Below are 23,520 nucleotides of genomic sequence, written 5' to 3'. Positions count from 1 at the left end.
AATTCCCGATGCAATAAGTACAGTCGGTTCTGTAATATTATTAATATTATTAATCTGAGTAAGATAGTCAAAAATATGGATGGAACAGGGTAGGACCTTCTTAAATGATGTAATCAGGTCAGTGAAGACAGGTGGACAAATCCAAGTTCTTAGAAAATTGTAACAAGCTTGACTAATACAAGTCAAAGGTTACTTTTGAAAACAGGGGGGAAATGAATGATGAATTGAAAGACTGGAAAAGATCAAATGTAATATTTGTTTTAGAAAGGGAACATCTAAAGAACTAGTCACTGTCAGTGACTAGAAAAAAAAAGGAGAAAATAATAAATACGTAAACCCTTCTAAGATGGTAAAAGTGAGTAGCAGTTTGTCAGGACATTCCATGAAGAAATAGTATCCTGTTTTCTCCTATGAAAGATTAACAATACAGATGGATAGCAGAAAAACGAAAATTATCAGAAATCTGAAACAGAAAATGCCCTGGATTGGATTTTTTTTTGAGGAAAGGAGTGGAAAGTGGGAAGTGCAAAAGCAGTGTTCATAAGAGAAAAAGTGTGAAAAAAGAGGAGAGGAATAATACCAAACAGAACAAATATTTTGGACAGCAAGGAAGTTTCAGGGTAAATTTCTGTTTCCTAATTATGAAAAATTTCCTAACAAGGTTATTTAGCAGTTGAAATGCTTTTGTTGGGTTGTCTGTGGATTCTTCATCAATGGAAGACTGGAAGAATAACTTCAGAAAGACTTCTGTTAGGAATAAGTTGTTGGGTGAATGCATGTTTGATGTCTGGATGCCCTTCTGTTTTTCTTTATCATTGTAAAACATTGCAAGTTTTCTAGTTCAAAGACCTGTGTAATTGAGAAACAATTATTTTCTGTAAATTCTCATCCAGGTGTAAAACTTCCAGTCTGTCACACACCAAAGATGGATAATTGCAATTCTAACTTGTACATTCTGATTCTTATAGCTGCAGTAAGAATTACCAGGGCAGAAAAGGGGGTTTTCCTACTGGTATTTCCAGTCCCCAAGTTTGTATACATCGACTTCTAAACTATTATTAACATAAAATAATCTTGGATTATTTACTTATTGTTAACTACTAGCCTAACGGTGACAATAAAATTATTTTAGAGTAAGAACTGAGCAAAATCCCTCACTAATTCAAACTATATTTTGAAGCAAATCTAACTTTTGAGATTATATCGTTTGTAAAATGACTGCATTACAAACATGACATTGAGAGCAGTAGCTGGCAGTGTAATGGCTCTGTTTGCCATTAAATCAGTCAAAACCAAAACAAATGGGATGACTATCACTGGTATGGACTCAATTAGTTCATTTTGTTATAAATATAGTAGTGTAATAGGCTTGATTTGCAATTCATCTGTGTAGACAGTTATTTCTTTGGTTACAATGCTATTTTTATTTCAAATATTTCTAAACATGATTTGATCAATATTTATTTGGAACTTTCCACCCCTGGCAAAGACATTTGGTGCTAGAAGTCATAGTTTCTGCAAGATTATATTGAGAATTTCTGACTTTTTAGAGAACAATCCTGGTTCTTTTAAAAGAGAAGATTCCCTTAACACGTTGTCTGGCATGTTACTTTCCAAAGTAAATGACAAATATTTTATTTATATTTAATTAGGACTACTGAAAATTCTTCTTAGTGCTGTCCATAGAAGAATAAAAGTGTCAAAACACATTTTTTTCCTCTCAGAAGTTTGAACCACAGCAATTCAGCTCCAGAGTCACACGTATCTGATGTTTGTGTTGTTTATACATTTGGTATGAATTTTAAAATTGCAGGAAAGCATTGTGCTGTATAACCTTTAGCAGTGTTCAGAATTGGCTATTAAAAATTTCAGAAAGTGCATCAGAGTGGCTTCACAACAGAGATTTATTTTTTTTTCCTTTTGTTTTTGTTCAGTGAGGAAGAAAAGGCAGTTGTCATTTGAAGGATTTATAAGATACATGAACTCAGACGAATGTTCAATATTTAAAAGCCAGCACAAGACCGTCTATCAAGATATGAACCAGCCATTATGTGACTATTTTATTTCATCTTCTCACAACACCTACTTGATAGCTGACCAGCTAATGGGACCCAGTCACTTATGGGGCTATACCAGGTATATAGACATAATTTTTAATATTTTAAACTTTCTTTGGCTTTTTTTTTTTTTTTTAAATTAATGCTAAGTCACATACAATCCTACTTGGAAATAAGGGACAAAGCCATCAAAGATACAAGTTGAAATGAGAGTGGTATTTTATTTTGTGTGTACACTTTTCAATATATTTGCCAAACCATCTGTTCATAGTCTGGAAGCAATCTATTTTTTTCACTTACATCTCAGAAAATCAACCTTGCAGCAAATGGAATCTATAGTATATTGTACAGTACACGATTAAATCAGTTTTTAATCTCAACATGCCATGCAAAAAATAAATAACTCCCTGAAAGAAATGTAAAATTCCTGGGCAAGCTGTGATCTGTTCAATGTAGAAGATGTGTGTTGGAGTATGTCTGTGTCAAGGATATCTGTGTTCAGTGCATGTTGCAGTGTGGGCAGGTTAGAAACAACAAAAACAACAAAACATGGGCATTCAAGTAGGCAGCAGGGAGAGGAACCTGTGCAGTGTGTGACTCCAAGAGGATGATGACCAGGATGCCTTATTGCCAAGACAGGGAAGAAAGAAATTAATTGTGTAGTAAATGCAACTCTGAGAGGGCAGGATGTATTAAGAATTAGGAGGAGATGTGTCCAGAATTATTTGTACTACTTTAATGAAGAGAAAGCAGCAGGAATCATCATCTTTCTGAACACTTTGTAATTTTTTTTTTGGTTGCTCTCTTGATGTTCTTTAGTGACTTGCAACCATCAGAAACAGTACTGAATTTCTAACAGTATTTAAAATTCCATTATGTTAATGCTGCCTTGCTGAAAGTAATTGCAAAGAAGGTATAACCCCCTCTCTCTTTATCTCCTATATGTGTGAGGAAAATGCTAAAATCAGCTAAAGGCATATTTGACATATTGTTAATGTGTGAAAAGCAGGATGTAAAAGACAGCTTGGTAATTAAGTAAAACAGTTTATAAGAAATGTTTCAGTTAGTTGCAAGTCAAATATTAGAAACCTAAGAATTTAAGGGATGACACTAACATATTCAGATTAAAGCAGTAAAGTCAGGGTGTCTCAGAAACTTTAGCACTCTTAGAAATGTGGTCTGGGGAGAGGAACTGTTTTATGTAAAGACCAAGTGCAACCTGATTCTCCAAGTACTATAGATTTTTAAATATAGTGATTCTCAAAATTCTAAGCAAGTTTGGAATAGTAGCACAAAATAGCATTGAAAATATTTATTCTTTTATTTTAAGTGGCAATTTGCCTTTGTTCTAAAATTCCTTTATTGAAATCTTTGATTTTTAGCCTATTAAGGAAGATAATGCAGGTAATCCCATATTCTTTAAAGGTCTAATAAAGTTTATTAAATAACACACACCTAAAATAGGCAGAAACAGAAAGTATGTCTGTCTCATATAATTCTGTAGGATTTCTATTTATGGTGAAAATGAGGTGTTTTTTCTGTAATTAATCCCTGTGCTTGTAATCAGAAACACAGCAACTTGTATAAAAAAGTTTGCTATCTTTCTTTTGGCTGCAAAATTGTTTCTCTTGTTCTTCTGAAGTGCTCTGTTAAAAGGATGCCGTTGCCTGGAGATTGACTGCTGGGATGGCACCAACAATGAACCTATTGTGTATCATGGTCACACTTTAACAAGCAAAATTCCATTTCGCTCTGTAATTCATGTGATTGACAAGTATGCATTTATGGTACGTACAGATCTGTGTGTGTATACATGAGTTGGTTAGAATGGGATGGTGGCTTTAACTAAGTGGGGACATGGCTCTTGTAAATTCTCCAGGGTAAAAAAATGCAACTGAGCAATGGGTATTTTAAAAATTAATTGCAGAGCAATTGTGCTATTTGTTCTTAATGTAGTTTAAAATCTAGTTAAAGGAATCATAATCATTTTTCCTGATAATGAATATAAACCAAACTTAGTGCAAAGGATTCAGGTGATCTCACTCAGCTTGTTAGGTGGAATTCTCACCTGACATAATTTAAACAAGGACTGAATCTATATTGAAGACCTAGTTCAGATTTTTTCTGATGTTTTCCTCCTTCTTTATATCCCTTAAAGGTTTTTTTGTCACTTACTCTTCTGCTGCTATGAGTCTGTCTTGTATCCTCTGTGTGAATTTATAAAATAGACAAAAATATTAGATAATAGATGAGTTTGAGACTGTGTTTTCCATTTCCTCTCTTTTGATTTTGAATGTTGACACTGATAAATGTTAGCAGCTACTGATGTTTTTTGGTCAGGTGACCCATCAGAGCAAAGTTCCTTTTACCTATCTCTAGAAAAACACTGAAATCTGGAGAGTTTTTGCACCGTCTCAGGCTTTTGTATAAGCTTCTGGTGAAACTCCTGCTCAAAGGAAGTGCTGAATGACTATTAAGATAAATCTCAGAATCAGGCCAGCATTATGTGTATGAATATATACATCCACGATCATAAATTTATGTGGATTTTCATGCATATGTATTTATAGCCTTCTCAGTGTTAATCAAAGCTGTGGTTTTTTTCTGTTTTCTATATAAAACTTAATCTCTGATTTTAAAAGTGAAATTAAAAACATGATTTTATTCCACTGTTTTTCAAAACCCACTGGATAAAACTTTCCTCTTCTTGCTAACACACAGCATATTGTGCTTAACTCTAATTCAAACTTCAGTTCTCAAGCCCAAGTGCCAATGAGATGATAAAATCACAACAGGTCATGGTTGGTACCAGCTGTCCATGCAGGCTGAGCTTTTCTTCTCTTAAAAGTCAATAGCAAGTGCTCAGGAGACAAATGTAAAGACAGGAAAAACATAAAATGGTGTTTTCCTTATTGACAATTTAGGCTCTGCCTGAGCAAAGATTTCATTCAGACTATATTTTTGGTATCCACCAGTATTATTGGCAACTTATGAGATTTACTTATAAGTCTAGATGGATGCATTTCTTTTGAGTTCTTCTCTAATTTTTACTAATTTTCTCTTTTTCACCTTTTAGCTTTAATTTTTACTCAATTACCCTTGCTTGAGTAGTGTGATGAGAAAAGTGTATACTGTCCCTAGAAAAGTTTGTGGTATTATCAAAAATAAAAAATATCCATAGCTTGTTCATGTAAAGGAAATAATTTCTGAACAAGCTTTGGGAAGACTATCAGAGTCTTGATAGACTATTTGAAAAGTAGTCAAAAAATCTGTCATAAACTAAAGCAAAAGACATTTAATTCTGATTTATGCTTTCAATTTTAATTTTAGAATCTGATTTTAGCTTTTAAAACCAAAACAAAGCAGTCCTTTTTTCATATATGTCTAGCTCTGTTTTAACTTTCTGAAGGTGCATTTCTTTTTTCTTCTTCAATTGTGCTTTCTTTTTTCCACAAATGTTACCTGTTTTATTGTGTTACTAACCTGGAACAAGTGATCTATATTCTGAAGTTTTTGAAAATGAATGTAAATACAGATGGCCAAGGGGACTTTTGTAAGATATTTTGGAAAAGCAATTATTCATATTTTTATTTATTAATAATAAAATCCTAAAATTATATTTCCAGTCATCTGCCTATCCAGTTATACTGTCTCTGGAGAACCACTGCAGCCCTAAACAGCAGGAAGTAATGGCAGACTGCTTGAAAAGTATTCTAGGTGACAAACTTCTCACTACACCAATTGGTGGTGCAGTAGATATGACTGAACTGCCTTCTCCTGAGGTAATAAGTTTTCATTTTTCTCTGTGAAAGAAATGGAAATGATGGTGGGGTTCTTCATTATTTTTTTTTTTCAGTCCTCTGGGACTGAATTTATGGATCACATCTGTGTCAGAAATAGACTTCAGGTAGTAACAAAAATATTTAAACTGCACCAAAAAAACACATGGAAATACATCTGTTATTTGCTGATTTATTTTTTTGTTGCTTAAATTGAAGGAAATTCCTGAAATTTAAACATGTTATTGAAATGGAAACCTGAGCCTACATTTTTTGTCAATAACAGTGATGATGGAGGTTTTTTTTGGTCCTCTGCTACTGCAAAGCCATTCTCTTTCTCAGTGTGTTTCTCCCTCAGACAGCGTTTCTCAGCGGATGGCCCGAGACCCCTGGGACATGAAGTCAGAAAAGGCAATTAGATGGGTGTTGAAAATTTTATTGCAAACTAAAACAAATACATTTCCTTTGTTCCAGTCTTTGCACATAATTTTCTTTCAAGGACAAAAACTTTTTTCAAGTCTTTTGTAGCACAAATACGTGCACACATACAAAATACTTATTTCAGCTTCTCGCTGTTGCCAGTATAGCCATATTTTATTCCTTGTGTTTTTACAGTAGCTAAAAAAATGCAAATGAAAATGTGGGAAGGAAGCACTGCCATAAGGAAAAACAACACACAAAAGGTGTTTAAAATAATTTTTTAAGGATTTGTCAAGGAAAAATATTTTTGAAGTGATCTGTGCAAGAAGATGTGCTGAAGTATTACCGTACTCTTATATTTCCATAACAATGTTGTAATATTTAATGTTCATGTTTCTCCACCCTTTTTTTTTTTTATTGTAGCAATATATTTTTTTGCATCATGGTTTCCAACATAATTTTGAAGCCTTGAAAACTGTTTTTTCAATTAGGAAAAAATCTAAACTCTATCAAACAGGAGGGCTTGTTGTAAAGCTTCTCAAATCACGGCTGGATTCAGTGTAGGAGATGTGCAAGGATCATATGTCCTCTGAAGCAAGCACAAAATCAGTGAAATGGAATCACTGAATCACACACTTAAAAATATTAATTTCTATGATATATGTCCCTTACCATATGGTTACTGTGATACAGGGAGTTCATACTTCATATTTCCACAGCTTAGAGTTTTCATGAGTCAGCTCTGTAGAGTTTTGCCTGAAAATGGATTGCTGGGTCTGTGTATGGAAATGCTGTCAGCTGAGATTAATTCTCCTGAGCTTTTAACATATTAAAGTATTGTGAGACATATTTCCCATCTGTGCAAGGTGTAAGGATTACCTAAATAACGCCACTGTCGTCACCTGATTACAAAAGTTTTAATTCAGAAAATTATTATCTTGAGAATGAACACAAATGAGGATCTTCTCTGTTTCTCCTAGGTTTTCTGATCATGCATGTAAGAAAAGTCAGTAGGACTTTACTTAGCAATGGAAATATGTAGCTATGACTGAATTTGTAAATTCAGTTATAAGCTTGACTTTGGCTGGCATCTTTTTGAAGAGCCAAAAAAGGAGTTTAGTGACATCACATCTTTAAAGCTTGGGACCTTGTGCATTTTCAAGGCCTGGGTAAATTCATTGTCATTTGAGAAAACCAAATTCTGAATTTAGTCTTCAGACTGCTTTACTCAAGCTGTGCAAAAGAGATGTTACAGAACCACAAATGATGAATTTGAAATGCTCTTTGTTGGAAGGATCCTCAGTTAGTGTGAAAAAGAAAAAAGCTGTCACCTATATAAGTTGTTGGTCCACTTTTTTCAAGATGGAGCATTAGCAAGAAAAGGGAAAAATCCACCTCAGTGCTCTTCAAGATCAGAATTGAATGGTTATTTTGTGTGTACATGAAGTGGGAAATCACATAGTTTCTCCAAACACTTCAAAGAAACATTAGACAATTACAGGTTCCTTTTAGGTTTTGGAGTTTTGGAGGCTTCCATCGAAATAATTTTCTTTTATATGGTCAATCTTCTGCTTCTTTCTTTAAGTAGGTCTTGAACTATACCTTTGTCAACTGAGATGATTGTGTGTGTGTGGAAGGAGGTTAAAATGAGGAACACGCCCACTCTTAGGTGGTTCCTTGGACCACCTTGCAATGATGTCTCCTACCATTGTAATTCTAAGTGAAAATCACATGGAGGCGCAGGAAATAAAAGCGGAGGATCACTGAACACTTCCTCTCTCTGCTTTTCCCAACACTTGCTTCATCTGAAAAACAAACCCCAGAAAATTTCAGGACTAAAGGTTTTTTAATTCTTTGCCTTCAGTCATATATTCACACTTCCATCTGACTATATTGATATTATTAATTCCCTGCAATTCCTGTATTCTGTGGCATCTCAGCACACAATTCCTCCTCTACATATGGAGGAAGGAGAAGACTTTTGCACTACTTCTTTCTTTCCCACAAACTTTATCCCATGAGAAACTGAGGCTGCTTTTAAGCTTCACCTGTCCCATCTCTTTCCCAAGAAGATGTTTTGCTACCCAAAGCGACAGACCTGATACAATTCTCTGCTCCCAGTCTTGGCCATCATGGTGCTTCTAAAGAGACTTCATGAACTCCCTCTAATCTTCACTGGAATAACAGGTCCTTTGAGTCAGGTCCTGCATTAAATTAGATTTGACATCAGTGACGGGCGCCAGACATCTCTGCTGGTTGTACCAGCACTCGTGGTGATGTGCTGATAGAAAGTGAAGGAATGAAGTGCCTTATGCAGCAATTTGTAGATGAACTTAGAAAATATCAGGATGCTAGAAGAGATAAGGTTTTACTTACCCTGCTGTGTTCTTCCTCTCAAGAGATCTGACAGCAATTGAAAGGAGCATGTGGGCATCCAATATAACACAGAAAAGAATGTAAGCACATTGATGCTTTGATGAAAGTTTGTTCCTCAATTATTTTGCATTGTAGAGCATTGAACTGCCTTACACTGCTGACAGGATAGATATATCAGATAGTTAGGAATCTTTTATTATTTGCAGGTTTCCTGTCACAAAGTTGGAATGAGATATTGATGTGTGATTAACTGAAAGTGAAGTGGCAACTACTGTGATTTTACAAGTTCTCTTTAATGTTTACCACACAGCTGCAAGATCAATTACTGCATTGTGATGTCTCAGAAGCATTTCTGGCTAGGATTGCCAAGGCTTCCCTATGGTTGTTAAACCTGTGGTGTCCAAATAAAAGGATCTGTTTAATGAGATCCTTGAGAAAGATCAATAGAAGGCCCCCAGTACAACTTCATGGGCTATGGATATTTTAAATTCTGCTATTATGGGGAAAACCAGCTAACTCCATAAGCCAGGACTCATCCTTCACACTTTTCTTCACCTTTATCTACTCAGTATAAAAAGGAGAGCTTTCTCTACACAGTGAGTGTTTTCAGTGAGAAATTCAAGATTAAGCACATCTAATTCTGTTGCTTCATTTATGAGATTAATTCCTATTTATTTTGACCAACACATTCACATATGCAAAGGTCTTGACCAAGTCTTTGCATCAGAAATACTTTTGTTTCTTAGCAAGTCAAAATGTTTCTAGTCACTCTTATGCCTTTTGATCAGTCTATGGCATCTATTCTTTACAAAAAATATGAAAAAAAAAAAAAAAGAGAATGTGGTATGTCTTGGTGATGACCTCAAAAATAATAATAAAAAAATCCATACTGTTTCTCATAAAATTTCAGGAATCTCTAGGCTGTAGTGAGTACATACAGAAGACTCATCTAATTCCTTCACTATTTTTAGGCATTGCACTCTTGAGGGAACATGATTTTCCCAGAAATGTGGTAAACATGTGACAGTCATTATCTGTTAATAGCTTCTTTGCATTGTAAAGCAACTTCAGGAGGTAACTAAAAACAAGACATTGCCATATTTTATATCATTACCCAGGTAGGTCTTGGGTCAATGGCTTATTTGGTGTATAAAAATCATGTGGTTTGTTTGGTAAGGCATCTTCTTGGACCATTGAACTTTGGTAAGGAATCTGTGCAATGAAGACTCTGAGCCAACCTGTAACCATCTTTCTCTGCAATCATCTGGACTTATTTCCAATGCATGCAGAGATTTAGTTGCCCATGTAGAATATAGTTTCAGCTATAGCACAGCTATTTATCCTTAAGTAGACTTAAGGTAAGTAGACTTACCTGAAGTCTACTACAGAGCACAACACAGAAATGGAATTTTCAGGGTAGGGTGCTTCTCACTGGGTAAATGTGTTGTAGGAAAACTTGCTATGAGGTAGCTAAAATGCTGCTCCTGATATAATTAATATTTGTTTGCCTAGAGCTCAGACCTTGCTGGTGGTATTGATTAAAAATATCTGTATAATAAGTATACAGTATTGATATAAAGTATCTGTAGATGATAACTGTGATTTATAAGGCTGCCACAAAGACATCCATTCACACTTCACTAAGTGTGATTCGTTAAAGATAGCTGGTGTTGGGTTTTTTTAACAGTTGTACTTAACAAATCTTGTCATTGTCTCAAAACCTTTCCCTGTGTCAGACTTCACAGGAGGTGTTGTATCTTAACCCTATATCAGTATTTAAGGCAGCAGTATCATTCTTGAAATAGAATATTATGTAAAACTCAGAAGAGATTTTAACTTTGTTACTTAGCAAGATTTTCAAGGCTTGATATTCCTCTAACTGAGCACCTACAGCTGGTCAGGAGAGAAGAAGGGAGAACAACAAGCTCAATTTAAACAGGAGAAGCTATTCTGTCTTTAATACTTCTGTCTCAAATCCAGGGTTTGTTCCTTACATTTCTGGGCACTGAATTTTCACATTAATTGTAGTCATCAATAGGTGGGTTTGCCCGATCCAAAGTGCTTGTGATTTTTATCTTGGAAACTTGGCATTACTTCAGCTGATTTGTGTTATACATCCCATTAACCAGAATGCACAAGAAAAAGGTTTTGTTCATTTAATTATGTAAATATTTGTTCTAGTTGATTGCAATTCGAGGTTTTTGCTTATGCCAGCCTTGAAGTCCCACTATGCTCTAGGGAGGTCCTATGATGTTTTACATATTTGAATTTTTTAGTATGCTTGCAGTTTTTATAGAAGTAAACAGCAAATGTATTTTTAACATATTTTGCCTTTCATAATAAAACTAGAAAGGAGAAGTTATAGTGAATGCTCAGACTTTCAGCTCATTAAAAGGCTTTTCAGCTCTCTTAGAAGACCTGGACATGTAGAGAAAAAGGTGTCACATGTTTAGGAGTGCTGATTACCAATTAAAGAACTCAGATTTCACACAGTCACTGAATTTGTAACCATACATTTGTTATAAGTTTTTTTGAAGATGTGTGAAGTTCAGACAAAAGCCTATGCCATTTTTTCACTCTGTGTTTCACTTTCAGTGATTGGGGGTAACTATTATTGTCATTTGCTTCTGGCCAAAAAATAGCAAATTCTCTGGAGTATTTTTGTAACTGTTTCTGAAAAGAACCATGATTTTAGAATGTTACCTTTGTAGAAAACAAAGCAAACCTTAAAAAACTTCTCCTACCTCAGGATGTTTATGTTTTTGCTAACAGCTCGCAAACAGAATTTTAGAGACTGATTGACATCATGACCCATTTTTATATCATTACACACACACACTATTGTCTTTCTTTACTTAAAGTTATGTTTGCATATAGGAGGCAGTAATGTAACCATAGATAGTTTTTTCTTCCCTTGTATACCAGGTCTTTTTTATTGTATTTTATTTTTTTTTATTTGTAGAATGAAGTCTTCCCATGAATAACAAAATACAAGATCAAAAGTGGATAGAATTGCTTTTAGATACTGGGAAATGTGAACATGCAAAGCAAAATTCAGAACTCTTAAAAAACATGAGTAGCATTAATCATATTAAAACTCTTCTAAAAATACCAGAGAAAAATAAAAAAAAGAGTGCATTAATAAGAAATGAAGGCAATGTTAAAGGGCATCCTTATCCTGAGTCACCAGTGCAGAGAGACTAATCAAACCTTCCAGCAGCATGGCATTGATAGATATTGGGCATAGGATGTCTCATTCCACTGGCACCCTGGCAAACTACCAACACGAGATCTGAAGCGATAGGGGGATTATGAGCAATGGAGCTTGCAATGGAAATAAATGGAATGTCTCTATCCTTGCCTATGGCTCTGGTTTCTACTAAAAAACTTTGGCTTTATATATTTCTGTTATCCATACCTTTCATATTTACTTCGTGGATACCTTAAAACACAGCATTTCAGTTACCTTTCATTTATTGTGAATTTTTTTGTTCCCTCTTCCCGCCACACTCCCAGTAGTGTAATCTTCCTTTCCACTAGAGCATAGGAAATTCAAAGAACATTTTTGTGGATCACTTTATTCAAGAGTGACAGTAAGTCCTGTTACTCCCTGACAGCTCCTGTGTACAGATGTACTGCTGCATAATAGAAGCTTTACTATTAATATAGTTTTGTAAATTGAAGTGAAATATATACTCATAGGATTCTGTTCCATAGATGAAAGCCATGCTGTTAGAATCAATATAATTCAATGATGTTTTTCTCCCTTTACATTACATATTATGGAGGTTGATACACGTCTATTTAAAAATAGAGAAACTGCTTAGGCAAAATCACCAAACTTTTGTTTCCCTGGCCAGGTAAGACCAGCATAAGGTTCTACTGTAAAATAACACAAGTTATAAACAAAAGTTTTCATTTGGTACACCAGAGAGATATGCACAAAGGCATTAATCAAATAACAAATTTCCTGCAGGCTTAGTGATAGATGAAAACATTCCAAATGAATAGCAGACACATCTTTAAGTGTGTATATACACATAGAAGTACATTTAGGCTTAAAATAGAAGTAAAAAAATAAGTAAAAAAATATACCTTCTATGTCTTGCCTGGCTATCACTTTTGGCTCTTACTTAGCTTTCTACTTTTATCTTTTCATAGTTTCAGCATCTGGGTTCCTGTGGCAGAGAGCCTTTTTTCCTGTCATGGTGTTAGATAGGCTCATTCTGTTGTGTACATTGATCCCCAGATTCTGTTTGGTTTCTTTGGCTTTGGCTTCTGCCTCACTCTATTTTAATTCATTTTGCAACCTCACATCATTATATTTAATAAACAACTTTGAAGATTGGTTAAATAACACCAAGAGATGAAAACCTAAGTAATTCTAGTTACTATTGTTCAACCTCTTTTCTATAGGCATTAAAATTCAAAGTTCTGATAAAAAATAAAAAAGTTGGAACAATTGAGGAAGGTCTGCTCAGGATGGATGCTGAATATGGTGGTGAGACAGAGGAACTGAGTGACTCTGAATCTGAGTCTGAGGATGACGACACAGATGACACGTTACCTCTTCAGCCATCAAGGAGTCCCACCAGAAGAAGAAGAGATCATAGACCTTCACCCCCACCTCAAAAAAAACCAAAGGTAACTTTTGCTGCAATTGAATATAGAGAACACACAGATTTTTTTTTTTTTAAAGAAACTCGATTATCTTAAAATAGAGACTAAACTGAAAAGTTGTTATAAATAAGTTATTTTAAAATAATTTATATTTTAAATTTAATTTAAAATTTAAAGAGAAAACTTTAAAATTACTAAGATCAGTGCATTTGGAAATTACATTTTTTAGCTCGAGGTTTCAGAATTTTCCTACTCTTATAAGAAAAGTCAGACTGGACCACATTTTAGTACCCAACTCAAAATCAACCCCTTCCTGTGCTCCCATCTTGAACTTCAACATTTTCCTCTCTCAAAACTTGTGCTTGTCCCAGGCTCTCGGTCCCACAGTAGATTTAAGATGTGTTTTGTTGGTGCCATGGCTCTCCTGGAACTATGTATAGAGAACACTTACAGCAGTACCTGATGACAACAGGCAGAGTTAACCATTTCTTCCCCAGGTCTTCCAGTCTATTTTTAAGATAGATAAAGTCTCCTATTTTCTTCAGTTCTGGATTTTTTTGCATTAAATTAGGTGCACATTCCTGGTTGTGCTGGAACATTTTTCAGCACCTGGAGCTGAAGAGGTGTTTTTAGATTTATCATGCAGAGACTTAACTTTATTTCTGAAAAAAGTGTAAAAATTTGGTGTTTGAAAGTCAAATTGAACTTAGTTTTTTTAACCAACTATAATTCTCTACCACGGAAAATCTGTTGCTTCATCAAGGTTGAAACTGCCTTGTTCAGCTTTTTTAGGATGTCAGGCAGCACCTGGTGTACCCAGTCACTCTTGCACATCATGCTCTGATTGCCTGAATGTGGCTAAACCAGCAGTGCTCCTCAGAGCCCAGCACTCTCGCTGAGAAGCAGTGTCTCTTTTTTTTTATATGATTTGAAAGTTTTTTTCTTCTTTCTCATTCCAACTGACATGGAGAAATAGTAAGGAAAAATTCTGAGGAAGGATGGACTCTGACCAGGAAGGACCAGCTCTCTAGACAATAGGTTTCAAGAATATTTGTAGGACCATGTAACAGACTAGAATGAATTCCACAGACTCTTAAACAGCAGCAACAAAAAGGATCTGCTCATGTTTCCCAGGCAGAAGAGAAAGTGGTTTCCAGGGTCCCACTCTGTTGGAATATTTGCCTTGATGTCCCACTGTATTGCTTTATGGGAGGGTGGGAGAGCATTTGAATCCACAGCCAAGATACCCCAGTGATGCTGCTGGCTTTGCCTGCCTCCAGAGTTGTATTTTTCAGGATTTCCATGGCAGTAGACTCCTGGTGTCCTCATGGGACATAGCCCCAGAATAATTAATGCACTTGAACGTTGCATAGTTTAAGAGCCATGAGCAGGCAATCTCTATTATTTTGTGGGATGAGAATTTGCCTTCAAAAGCTTTAATGGAATGTAAACATGATTAGCATCAGCAGCTCTCTGCTGGCTACTGCCCCCAATTAGCTCAGAAGTTATGCTGAGGAAAATGAAGTGGTCACACAGTGCTTCTCTGTAAGAGAGAAGATCCTGGTAAAATTTCAGTCACTTTGGCTTATTTTGGTAATTGAGCAAGACTAAATTAAGATTTTGGTGAGAGAACTTTCAACCTTAATCAAGAAGAAAAGAGTTTTCCTAACTTCAGGGCAATGCTTAAAGGAATAGGCCTTTGATTAATTTTCTTGGCGCAATGTAATATTTTCCTGTTATTCTACATTTTATAGATGAGTTTATTCTGTTGGTCTTTTCTAGTACTTTATATATTTATGAATAGAAAGTTGGAGGTATATTTTTAAGGAGCAACATTAAAAGCCATGAAAAATTATATTATTTGCAAACCACTCTTAGGAGCAGGAAAACTGTAAAGCTATCGAGAAGAACATTCTGCTAGGAAGGATTTCTCCACTCACCCTATGATTACTGTGATAAACGTGGGCACAATAACCTCAATTTTCTCTCAGCAGATCAGATCTCACTATTAAAGGTCATATTTATTAGATTCATTAACTGAGACGTTTTTTCATGCTTTATGCATCCAAAATGATTGTTTCTCTGAATTATTAATATTAATAATAATGAAATACTCATCATTGTGACTTTTTTATTCCATTATTCATCTGATGATGTTTAGGTGAGAAAGGGAAAGATTGCCCTTGCATTGTCAGACCTCGTGGTTTATACCAAATCTCAGAAGTTTGTGAGCTTTGAGCATTCCCTGCAGCATCAGCAGTGTTATGAAAATAATTCAATTGGAGAGAGTGCAGCACGAAAACTTTTAAGATCTTCAGGTAATTTCTTTGGAGTCAATCAGTTAAAAGTTACATTGGTGCTATGATTGCTTCACTGCTTAGGCATTGAAGGGTTAAAATTTTATGAAACACCTGCTGTCTGATTTTATTTGGTTCTTTGTATAACACTGTTTTAGATATGTCCTTTGCATAATATTTTTATTTCTGTTGGCTTTGGGAGGAAAACTGAAATTCAACTTTGCTTTAATTCCGTGTATTTTTATAAGAACAAATATTAACACAGTCTAAAAAATGTACGTCTGCCTTTCGATTCATTGTTTTCTGCATCAAGTAATTTAGGAATTGCAGTCAGCACTTGAAAAAGCGTGGAATAAATTTCACCACCTCCCTCCCCACCCCATGTCTGGGCTGAGAACTGAGCGGAGTTGGCTCGGCAGTCGCCTGGCTTTGGTGACAAGTGCAGATAAGAGAGTCCTCATTAATGGGATGGATAAACCCCAGAGCAGGCAGCTTGCTCCACTGGACCAGACCTTCCATCCCAGCCAAACTGAATTATCCAAACCATTCTGGGCTGGAGCAGCTCCATTTGGTGCAGCCTCTGCTGTTTGAGCTCCAGCTGCCTGCAGAGAGCCCCGAGGGAGCGTTAAAAGCAGAGATCACCGAGCATGACAGTGACAATGACAATGAAGGCTGCCACATGCCCACTCACTTTGTGGAGGTGATTCAGTGGCTGGCTGTTGCTAAAGGACACAAAATGATTCACATGAACACTTTCCAGTGGTAGAACAGGAAAGAAGGAACTTTATTTTCTGACCCCAGTATTTATAGATTCTCAACAATGACCAGGGATTGGATAATTAAGTTACACCTTCCCAAGCACACTGGTCGTGTGAAACGTCCATCAAAAGATGTTTCTTAGAAGGAATGTGATAAACAACTTCTGTTTATAGAACTTCCATGGGAAAGTAACTAAAGCTATGAAAACATTATCAGGTTTTAGTTTTCAGGGCAGCAGCTGGCGAGGTGAATGATGCTGAACAGTGTCACAAAGTAGGATTTTCCAGCCACTGAGTCCTCTCTCTGGTTCCTCCAGCACTCTAGGAGATAGAAAAGTAGCTCTAGAACCTCTCCTCCCCCTCAATAAAACCACCCCCAAACAACAAAGCAAACCAAACTCTACCAAACAAAACCGCTAAACAAACAAAAAATGAGGTGAGAGGAAAATGGAGATCAGAGAGATGACCCTGGAAATGTAGATTTTTGTTTAATCACTAAAAAGGAATCGTGCAGATAGAAGTCATCTGAAGTTTCCCACATCCCTGCAGTCAATGCTTACATATGAGAAAGGAGGGAACACTGCCAGCAGAAGGAAAAACAATGTACATGATAGTTATCTTCTGAGGCTTATATAACAAGAATTTCAGTGGCTTTTGAAAACGTGCTCTTCCCTGGTCCTAATATTATTTAGCCATTTTATTTAAACCTCCAAACAACAAACAAGCCAAGATCATCTAAAGATGATTTTTTTCCCCTTTTTTTTTCATTTTGAGCTATTATAGAAGGGGGAAACTTTTGTGCAGTTTCCTGTGTCTCAGTTTCCCATGAGAATACAGTGGGCTTTAGTGTAGAAATCATAAGCTTACCCTGCAAAAAGGTGAAGAAACAGAATATTTCAGTGAAGGGATGGTTTTTGGATAATGAACTTCTTACAAAGGAATATATATTTCTTTATACAGGAATACTGTCAGATTCAAATACACACAAAATATTAAGGTTTAAAAATTAATTATTAAATGAACAAATGAATATATTTCAAAATAAAATGATGTTAAAATAGAATAAATTGGCATAATATTGTGTAAAAAAATTGCTGGATCAAATTACTGTATTTTTATTATTTGTTCAAATAGGATTTCTTTAATAACAAAGGTTTTCTTACCAAGATTTTATCCTTCTGTTTATCAGCTAAAGAGTTTATTTCACATACTACAAGATTTATTACAAGAATTTACCCCAAGGGAACAAGAATGAGCTCGTCAAATTATAATCCTCAGGAGTTCTGGAATGTAGGGTGTCAGATGGGTATGTATCCTTGCAGAAACTATTGCATTCTAGGCTTTACAGATAAAGGAGTTTCTTGCTTCCTATAGTATTCTGGTGTTATGTAGGTTACGTATTTTCCCCCAGTGGCATTATTTTAATTTTTTGTTATATAAAATTTTCCTTCAACCCACATATCCCACCAGTTTTTTCTCACTAGTAATTGTAAATATCACTTTGTGTTAAATAGCTGTTTCCTATCCCAGATATTCCATTTATTCTATTTTATTAATCTCTTTAAACTACCTCTTTGAATTGGATATTAAGAAAATCACTAATAACAAGCTCAGCATTTTTAAGTTTCCATTACTCAGCAATGCAAGTTTCTTCTGAAGGGTCTGTGGGTTTTCAGTGGCACTCTGTGACTTGCTTAGGTGCAGATGTGAGCACAACAATTGATAGTAGTGCCAAAAATTCCCAGAACAGGATATGCTACACAAGGCAGCACTCAAACATTCCTGGTCAGCACAACATCCAGAGACAGCTGGGAGCTGCTGGGAGTCTCCAGTCTTTATTCAGATGAACATACATGTAGAATTTTAATTTCCAGTACAAAACATATTCGTTTCCTGGGCAACAAAAAAAGTGGTAACTTCTGCTTCTTCATTGAAAGTTATTTATTTGAATTTTTTCAAAATAAGCATGGCATGACTTCTGTACCCAGCAGGCTTTGGAAAACCTCTCACCTGTAAGCATTTTGTCCTTTTTAATGGCTTTAGAGACAATTTTACCTTCACGTGTTTATTCTTCAGTTTAAAAGATTCTCAGTTCCAGAACATATTTCTATGTTTGCCTGCTAAATTTTCTTCAGCCCTAGGTAAAGTAGAGCAGAATAGGTTTTGTACCCAGGTATATATTCTGTCTTTGAGTCTTTGCCAAGGCCACCTGAGGGAGACTGTGGGGTGAGCGGGGCACTTTGCCTTAGGCTCTCCGTTTTGAGAGGTGAAAGGTGTGGATTCACCTTGTTATGTTGAAATACACACTCATCCAAGGACAGGCACAGATTTCATTCTGTCTGTAGGGCCCTGGAGCTTATGTCACCCTTGTTCCAGGCTTCCTTTTCCACTTGTTTCCTTTCTCAGCTCTCCATATATCTTCTGTGACAAGTTACTTTCTCCATCCTGACTGTTATTTTACGTAACTACATAAGGAGTACAAAAATTACTATTTAGTATAAATTTGACTTGCTTCTATGTCCTCATAAATGCTTATTTGCAGTACAGATTTGGACTTGTGCTGGACTATCCAAGTATCTTCTCATCACCATACTGTGTGAAATTGGTTTGATTATGTTGTGTCCTTGTGGTTCATCCACACTTAGTGCCATGTCTGGATTATTTACCTGGGGTGCTGCCCTCCCTGTGTGCTATCATTGCTATCTAAACTATACATTGCCATTAAAAACTAGGAAGTTTGTTTCATTCTTAGAGAAAGCACTCGCCAGAGGTCCTTAATTTAAAATTGAATTAATCTCCCAGTCTTATCATACTGCAATTTACTAGTTTTCTTTCTAGCCTGCGAATCTCCACACTTATCTCTGCAAAGGATAACCATTTGTTAGATCACAGACAGCGCCAAAATCTTTCAAAATTACTACACTGGCTGTTTACTCAGAGTGTGCCTTAATGAGAAGTCAGTCTAACATTAATATGCAAAACATATGACTTTTGGTGCATAGGGGGTTTGGGCCCCTTCCTGGAAGAATTAAAAATCTGCAGGAAGTGGTTAGATTTGCCCTCTTGGTCACTTCATTTGCATCTTCACTTAAAAACCCCTCTATTTTTCACATGGGAATAGGCTGATTAAAAACAATTCTCCACATACATTATTTCCAAGCTATGTTAGATCTATTAATTCCCTAATCTGCTTTAGATAGCTGTTTGGCAGAAATATAGCAGCTCTTCACAATGCAACTCCCAAAGTGAGGGTATCTCAGTGAATCTTCTGCTGATGTCCTTTCACTGATTTAACACAGACTTTTGATTTTTATATCTGTCCCATGTCTGTATAATTCACACACCCCTCCTGTCTGCCTGCCTTTGTGCTTTACACCCCATGCACAGAAGTGAATCCTCTAGATCCCTTTTGCAATTCCCTGAAACTCTTCAAAGGACTCTTGGATTTCTCTTTGCCACCTATTCCCCTTCTTAACTCCCTTCTCCTCCCCACACCTGCAAGCTTACATTCCTTTAACATCCATAACCTTTCTGGCTGGGCAAAGAAAATATATTAGGTTTTGTTCAAACCTACACATAACACTGCCTTCCAGGCCTCTGCATCTTGTAATTATGAGAACTGAGTTACTCCTTCACTTCCCTTAGTGACTGACTCAAAACAGTGCTTTCTTCTGTACCTTGCCAGCAATTTTCTCTGAATTGCTTGGAACATATTAACTTGGAGCAGCCTGGCACTCAGCTAAAGCAGGATGAAATGGTCCAACAGGCTCAAGACTTTTTGGGGCTGAGGACAAGACATGTAATTGTGTAAACCTAATTTCCAGAGGAAGGCAAGTTAAAAAGCTCAGTAAAAAGTACAGAGTTTCCACAAAATAGCTTTTGGATATCACTGTGTACTCCCTGTCCATTCTCTGAAAATTGAGACTCATAAGAACAGGAGGTTTTGGGAAAAAAGAGGTCTTATGGAGAAAAACCCTCACTTTTCATAGTCTGTGAAAATTAGTATGCCTCCTGCATACAACTGCAGTGAGGCACTGGAAAGAACTGGTTTGATGTATCCATGTCTCCTTTTTATTTAGGAAATAAAATGAAATGGAAAGATTTATGCAGGGAAATAAAATTCAGGACATTTATTTAAATAAACTGATATCAGTTGTTTTATATAGACTGAAAAAAACAACAAAAATCCAAAATGAAAGAAAGCCTTGGTGAAAATCATAATAAAAAAAGACTTAAATAACCTTTTGAATGTGGCATTTGGAAATGTTCTACATGTACCAAAGCACTCTGCAGGAATGACCAAAACATGCCATAACTTACAGGAGAAAACCATGGTGTTGTAGGTTCAGAATTTTATTTCAGAATATCTCATATGTGCTTTTTGGGGTGTGCATAAATTTATATGCTGCTGTGAAAGTTGTACTTGTATGATGGGTTTTTTACTTTCTGTAGGTTTTATTTTGGACTGTGACACTGAAATGCAGCTTGGCAATTTTGTCACATCTGTTTTGTGGTTCAGTCTTGTGTGCAATAATATGACAAAATATGGTAAAAAATGATGCATGAAAAGAGGAGTGATAAGGAGCTCTCTAACTAGTTCTGATTTTAACCTCTGAAGCAACCAAGGGAAAAGAAACCAACTAATTTTGATCTTGGTATGCCTCACCTGTGGAAATTAAAATGACTCAAACCCGACCCTGCTTGGGTTCTGTGTCAATAACTATATTATTGCTCTCTTCTACTGGTTTTAATAGTCCAGAAATGCCTCCTTAGGAAGTGAAACCTAGAGGACTAATTTTTTTTTAATGTTTTCCCTTGAATTTCACTGATTTAGTCTTCACAAAGAGTGAAGTGGTACTGCTAATTCAGGTGTAGACACCTGCAAGATAGGTGGGATAATATGATTCAACATCTGAAGCTCTCCAAATGCACTCAACTTTCCTTTGGAATGGCTCCAAATGCTGGGAGTGGTTTTGAATGAAGGTTTTATGTCTCTTCTGCAGAAATGCTTCTACTGCCAGGTTTATGAAAAATCTCTTGGGCTATTCTGCTTCTTTTTAGGCAGTTTTTGGTGTGTGTCATAGATACTGGAATTTCACTTTAAAGCAAAGAAACACTGAAATTCCATTTTATCAGTTTTTCCAGCTGTCTTCACTGCAGACAACCAATAGAATAGTAAATAATTTATGTGAAGTCTAATAAATTTTAAAGGAAGATGGGAAAAAATTGCAGGAACACAATTGTTTCTGAAGTAGTTGCTGATCTTGTTCTAAAACCTGTCAGTGACTCCAGACTAAAACAGGAGAGGGAAGCTGATAATATTCACTTTTCTGCCAAGAATCACAAGTTAAGTAAATTTTAAAAATTATATTGGAAACATTTCAGGTGTAAAATTGGTCAAATGACAACCAAAAATACTCAGACTTACACTGAAGTGTGACTTTCAGACTGACACATTAATTAGACAGCAAAAATCAATTTAGATTTTTAGATCTGATAATTTATCAGAAATGCTTTAGGTACTTTTCCCATGAGAATCTCACAAGAGAGGATCTCTACTTAAACCCTTTGCAGATTTACTTGGACAATGGAGGACTCTTAATCACCTGACATCTCTTTTCCAGTAGGACCACTTGTAATGAAGTAGGAGCAATGTCAGCAGTTATGAACTGTGTGACTGGATTCTTCACATTTCTAATGACAGTGTCTTTAGAGCCACAGTATTAAACTGGCCCAAAGACCATACAAAAAAGACTGACTGCACATTTTAAGGATGTTATGTCATGCAGTTATGCATTTATTCAGCTCTCAGAGGAGCAGTCCCTCTTCCTATGGCAGAATCCCTCACATTGTAAGCCATAAATCAAGCTTCTGTAGAGTGAAAACAACCATTTCAAAATGTGTAGGTGAAAAATAAAGCCAGAAGTTATCATTAAGATTAATACAATTTGGAGTCTGTTAGGGAAGAGAAAAAATACAGTTTTACTGATTTTTTTTTTTTTTGCCAGGAAGAGAGGTGATACTTTTTATGCCAAAATGTATATTGTCCATATAAGCTTGCTCTGTGTTGTAGGAAAATCAATCATTATATATTTTATTTTTTTTCTGGTAGAAAAAAAAGAGGTTTTTTTTCTTTATTTTTGGTCTAGTAGACCAAAGTCCTTGCTCATAAAGTTTGTGTGGGGTCTCACCTCTTCACGGGTTTATTCTCTTTCACTTTGAAGCTCTTCCCCCCTGTCCTGTTATGCCCCTGTAAATAGTCTCGCTCCATCTTTCCTGGACTTCTGAAATATTTCTGTAAATTTGGGCAGTGAAGGATTGAGTGCAGCTGTGACCTGCATGTGAGAAGAAAGCCTAGACAGTCTGTGCCCAGCTTGGAGTGCTGGTGTGGAATGAAAGCAGTGGCTTCAAATCCAATCACATTGATCATCTCATAAGCAATGGCAACATTCCAGAGCATTAGGATACGCTCCTGTTTGCAATAGCATTTCCCAGGCTGGGTGGAATTCAGCTCAGATTTGGGATATCTGAGGCACAGATTTTCGTTGCATTCATTGTGAGTGGCCCACTTTAAGAGCACAGACAACTGGAAAGAGCTGAGAGCAAGACAAGAAGGCTGATAAAAGTGTGATCTATTACATCTCTTTAGATTCAAATGAGTGAGGTAAACCATGGGGATAGGAACATTGGCACTGTGAGTGCTTTCTGAATATGAGTTTTTTTGAAAGGGCATAAAATTGATACATTTTGAGATGCATTTTTAAATGGCATAAAATGCAATTAAGTAACCCATTTCAAGAAAAAATGGTGACAAATGTGTCCTTATCTATTTTAAAATCTTCCCATTTAAATGGGAAAATGCATTAAACCTTATGGTTGTGATGTAGCTGATAGAACCAGCAAGCAAAGAACAAAAAATAAAAAATTACAATTTAAAAGTCCCACTGGGAATATTAATGAGAGGCAGGATCAAAAGATGTGCAGTTTTCCTCAATGCCTTCAAATCACAGTCACAATTCTCATTTTGGTTTTACAAAGCTTTTGCTTTTAGTCCACAAATCAATTATGTCTTGAATGGTGGCACCTATAGAAGGTGCTGTGTATGAATATTTAGAGTGTCTTTAGTTCTGCAATTAGTGGTGGAACTGACTTCAGTTAACTGCTTGTGATACAGAGGTTTGGGGTCAAAAATAATATTCTTCTGTGTATTATG

General features: G+C 35.9%; 1 protein-coding gene across 1 annotated transcript in view; it reads left to right on the top strand.

Annotated features, from left to right (window-relative positions):
• LOC131586061 (1-phosphatidylinositol 4,5-bisphosphate phosphodiesterase zeta-1-like) overlaps positions 1-23,520 on the top strand; it is a 48,162-nt gene that overhangs the window by 10,596 nt on the left and 14,046 nt on the right. The window contains exons 4-9 of the mRNA XM_058852799.1: positions 1,935-2,136; positions 3,700-3,844; positions 5,684-5,839; positions 13,049-13,276; positions 15,414-15,570; positions 17,497-17,613. Of these exons, the coding sequence (XP_058708782.1) occupies positions 1,935-2,136; positions 3,700-3,844; positions 5,684-5,839; positions 13,049-13,276; positions 15,414-15,570; positions 17,497-17,613 (1,005 nt within the window). The remainder of the gene's footprint in view (positions 1-1,934; positions 2,137-3,699; positions 3,845-5,683; positions 5,840-13,048; positions 13,277-15,413; positions 15,571-17,496; positions 17,614-23,520) is intronic.

The sequence above is a fragment of the Poecile atricapillus genome, chromosome 18 (genome assembly GCF_030490865.1).
Source record: "Poecile atricapillus isolate bPoeAtr1 chromosome 18, bPoeAtr1.hap1, whole genome shotgun sequence".
NCBI classification, from domain to species: Eukaryota; Metazoa; Chordata; class Aves; order Passeriformes; family Paridae; genus Poecile; species Poecile atricapillus.
The sequence above is the reverse complement of the archived record's forward strand: the minus strand, read 5'-3'. Positions and strand labels throughout refer to the sequence as shown.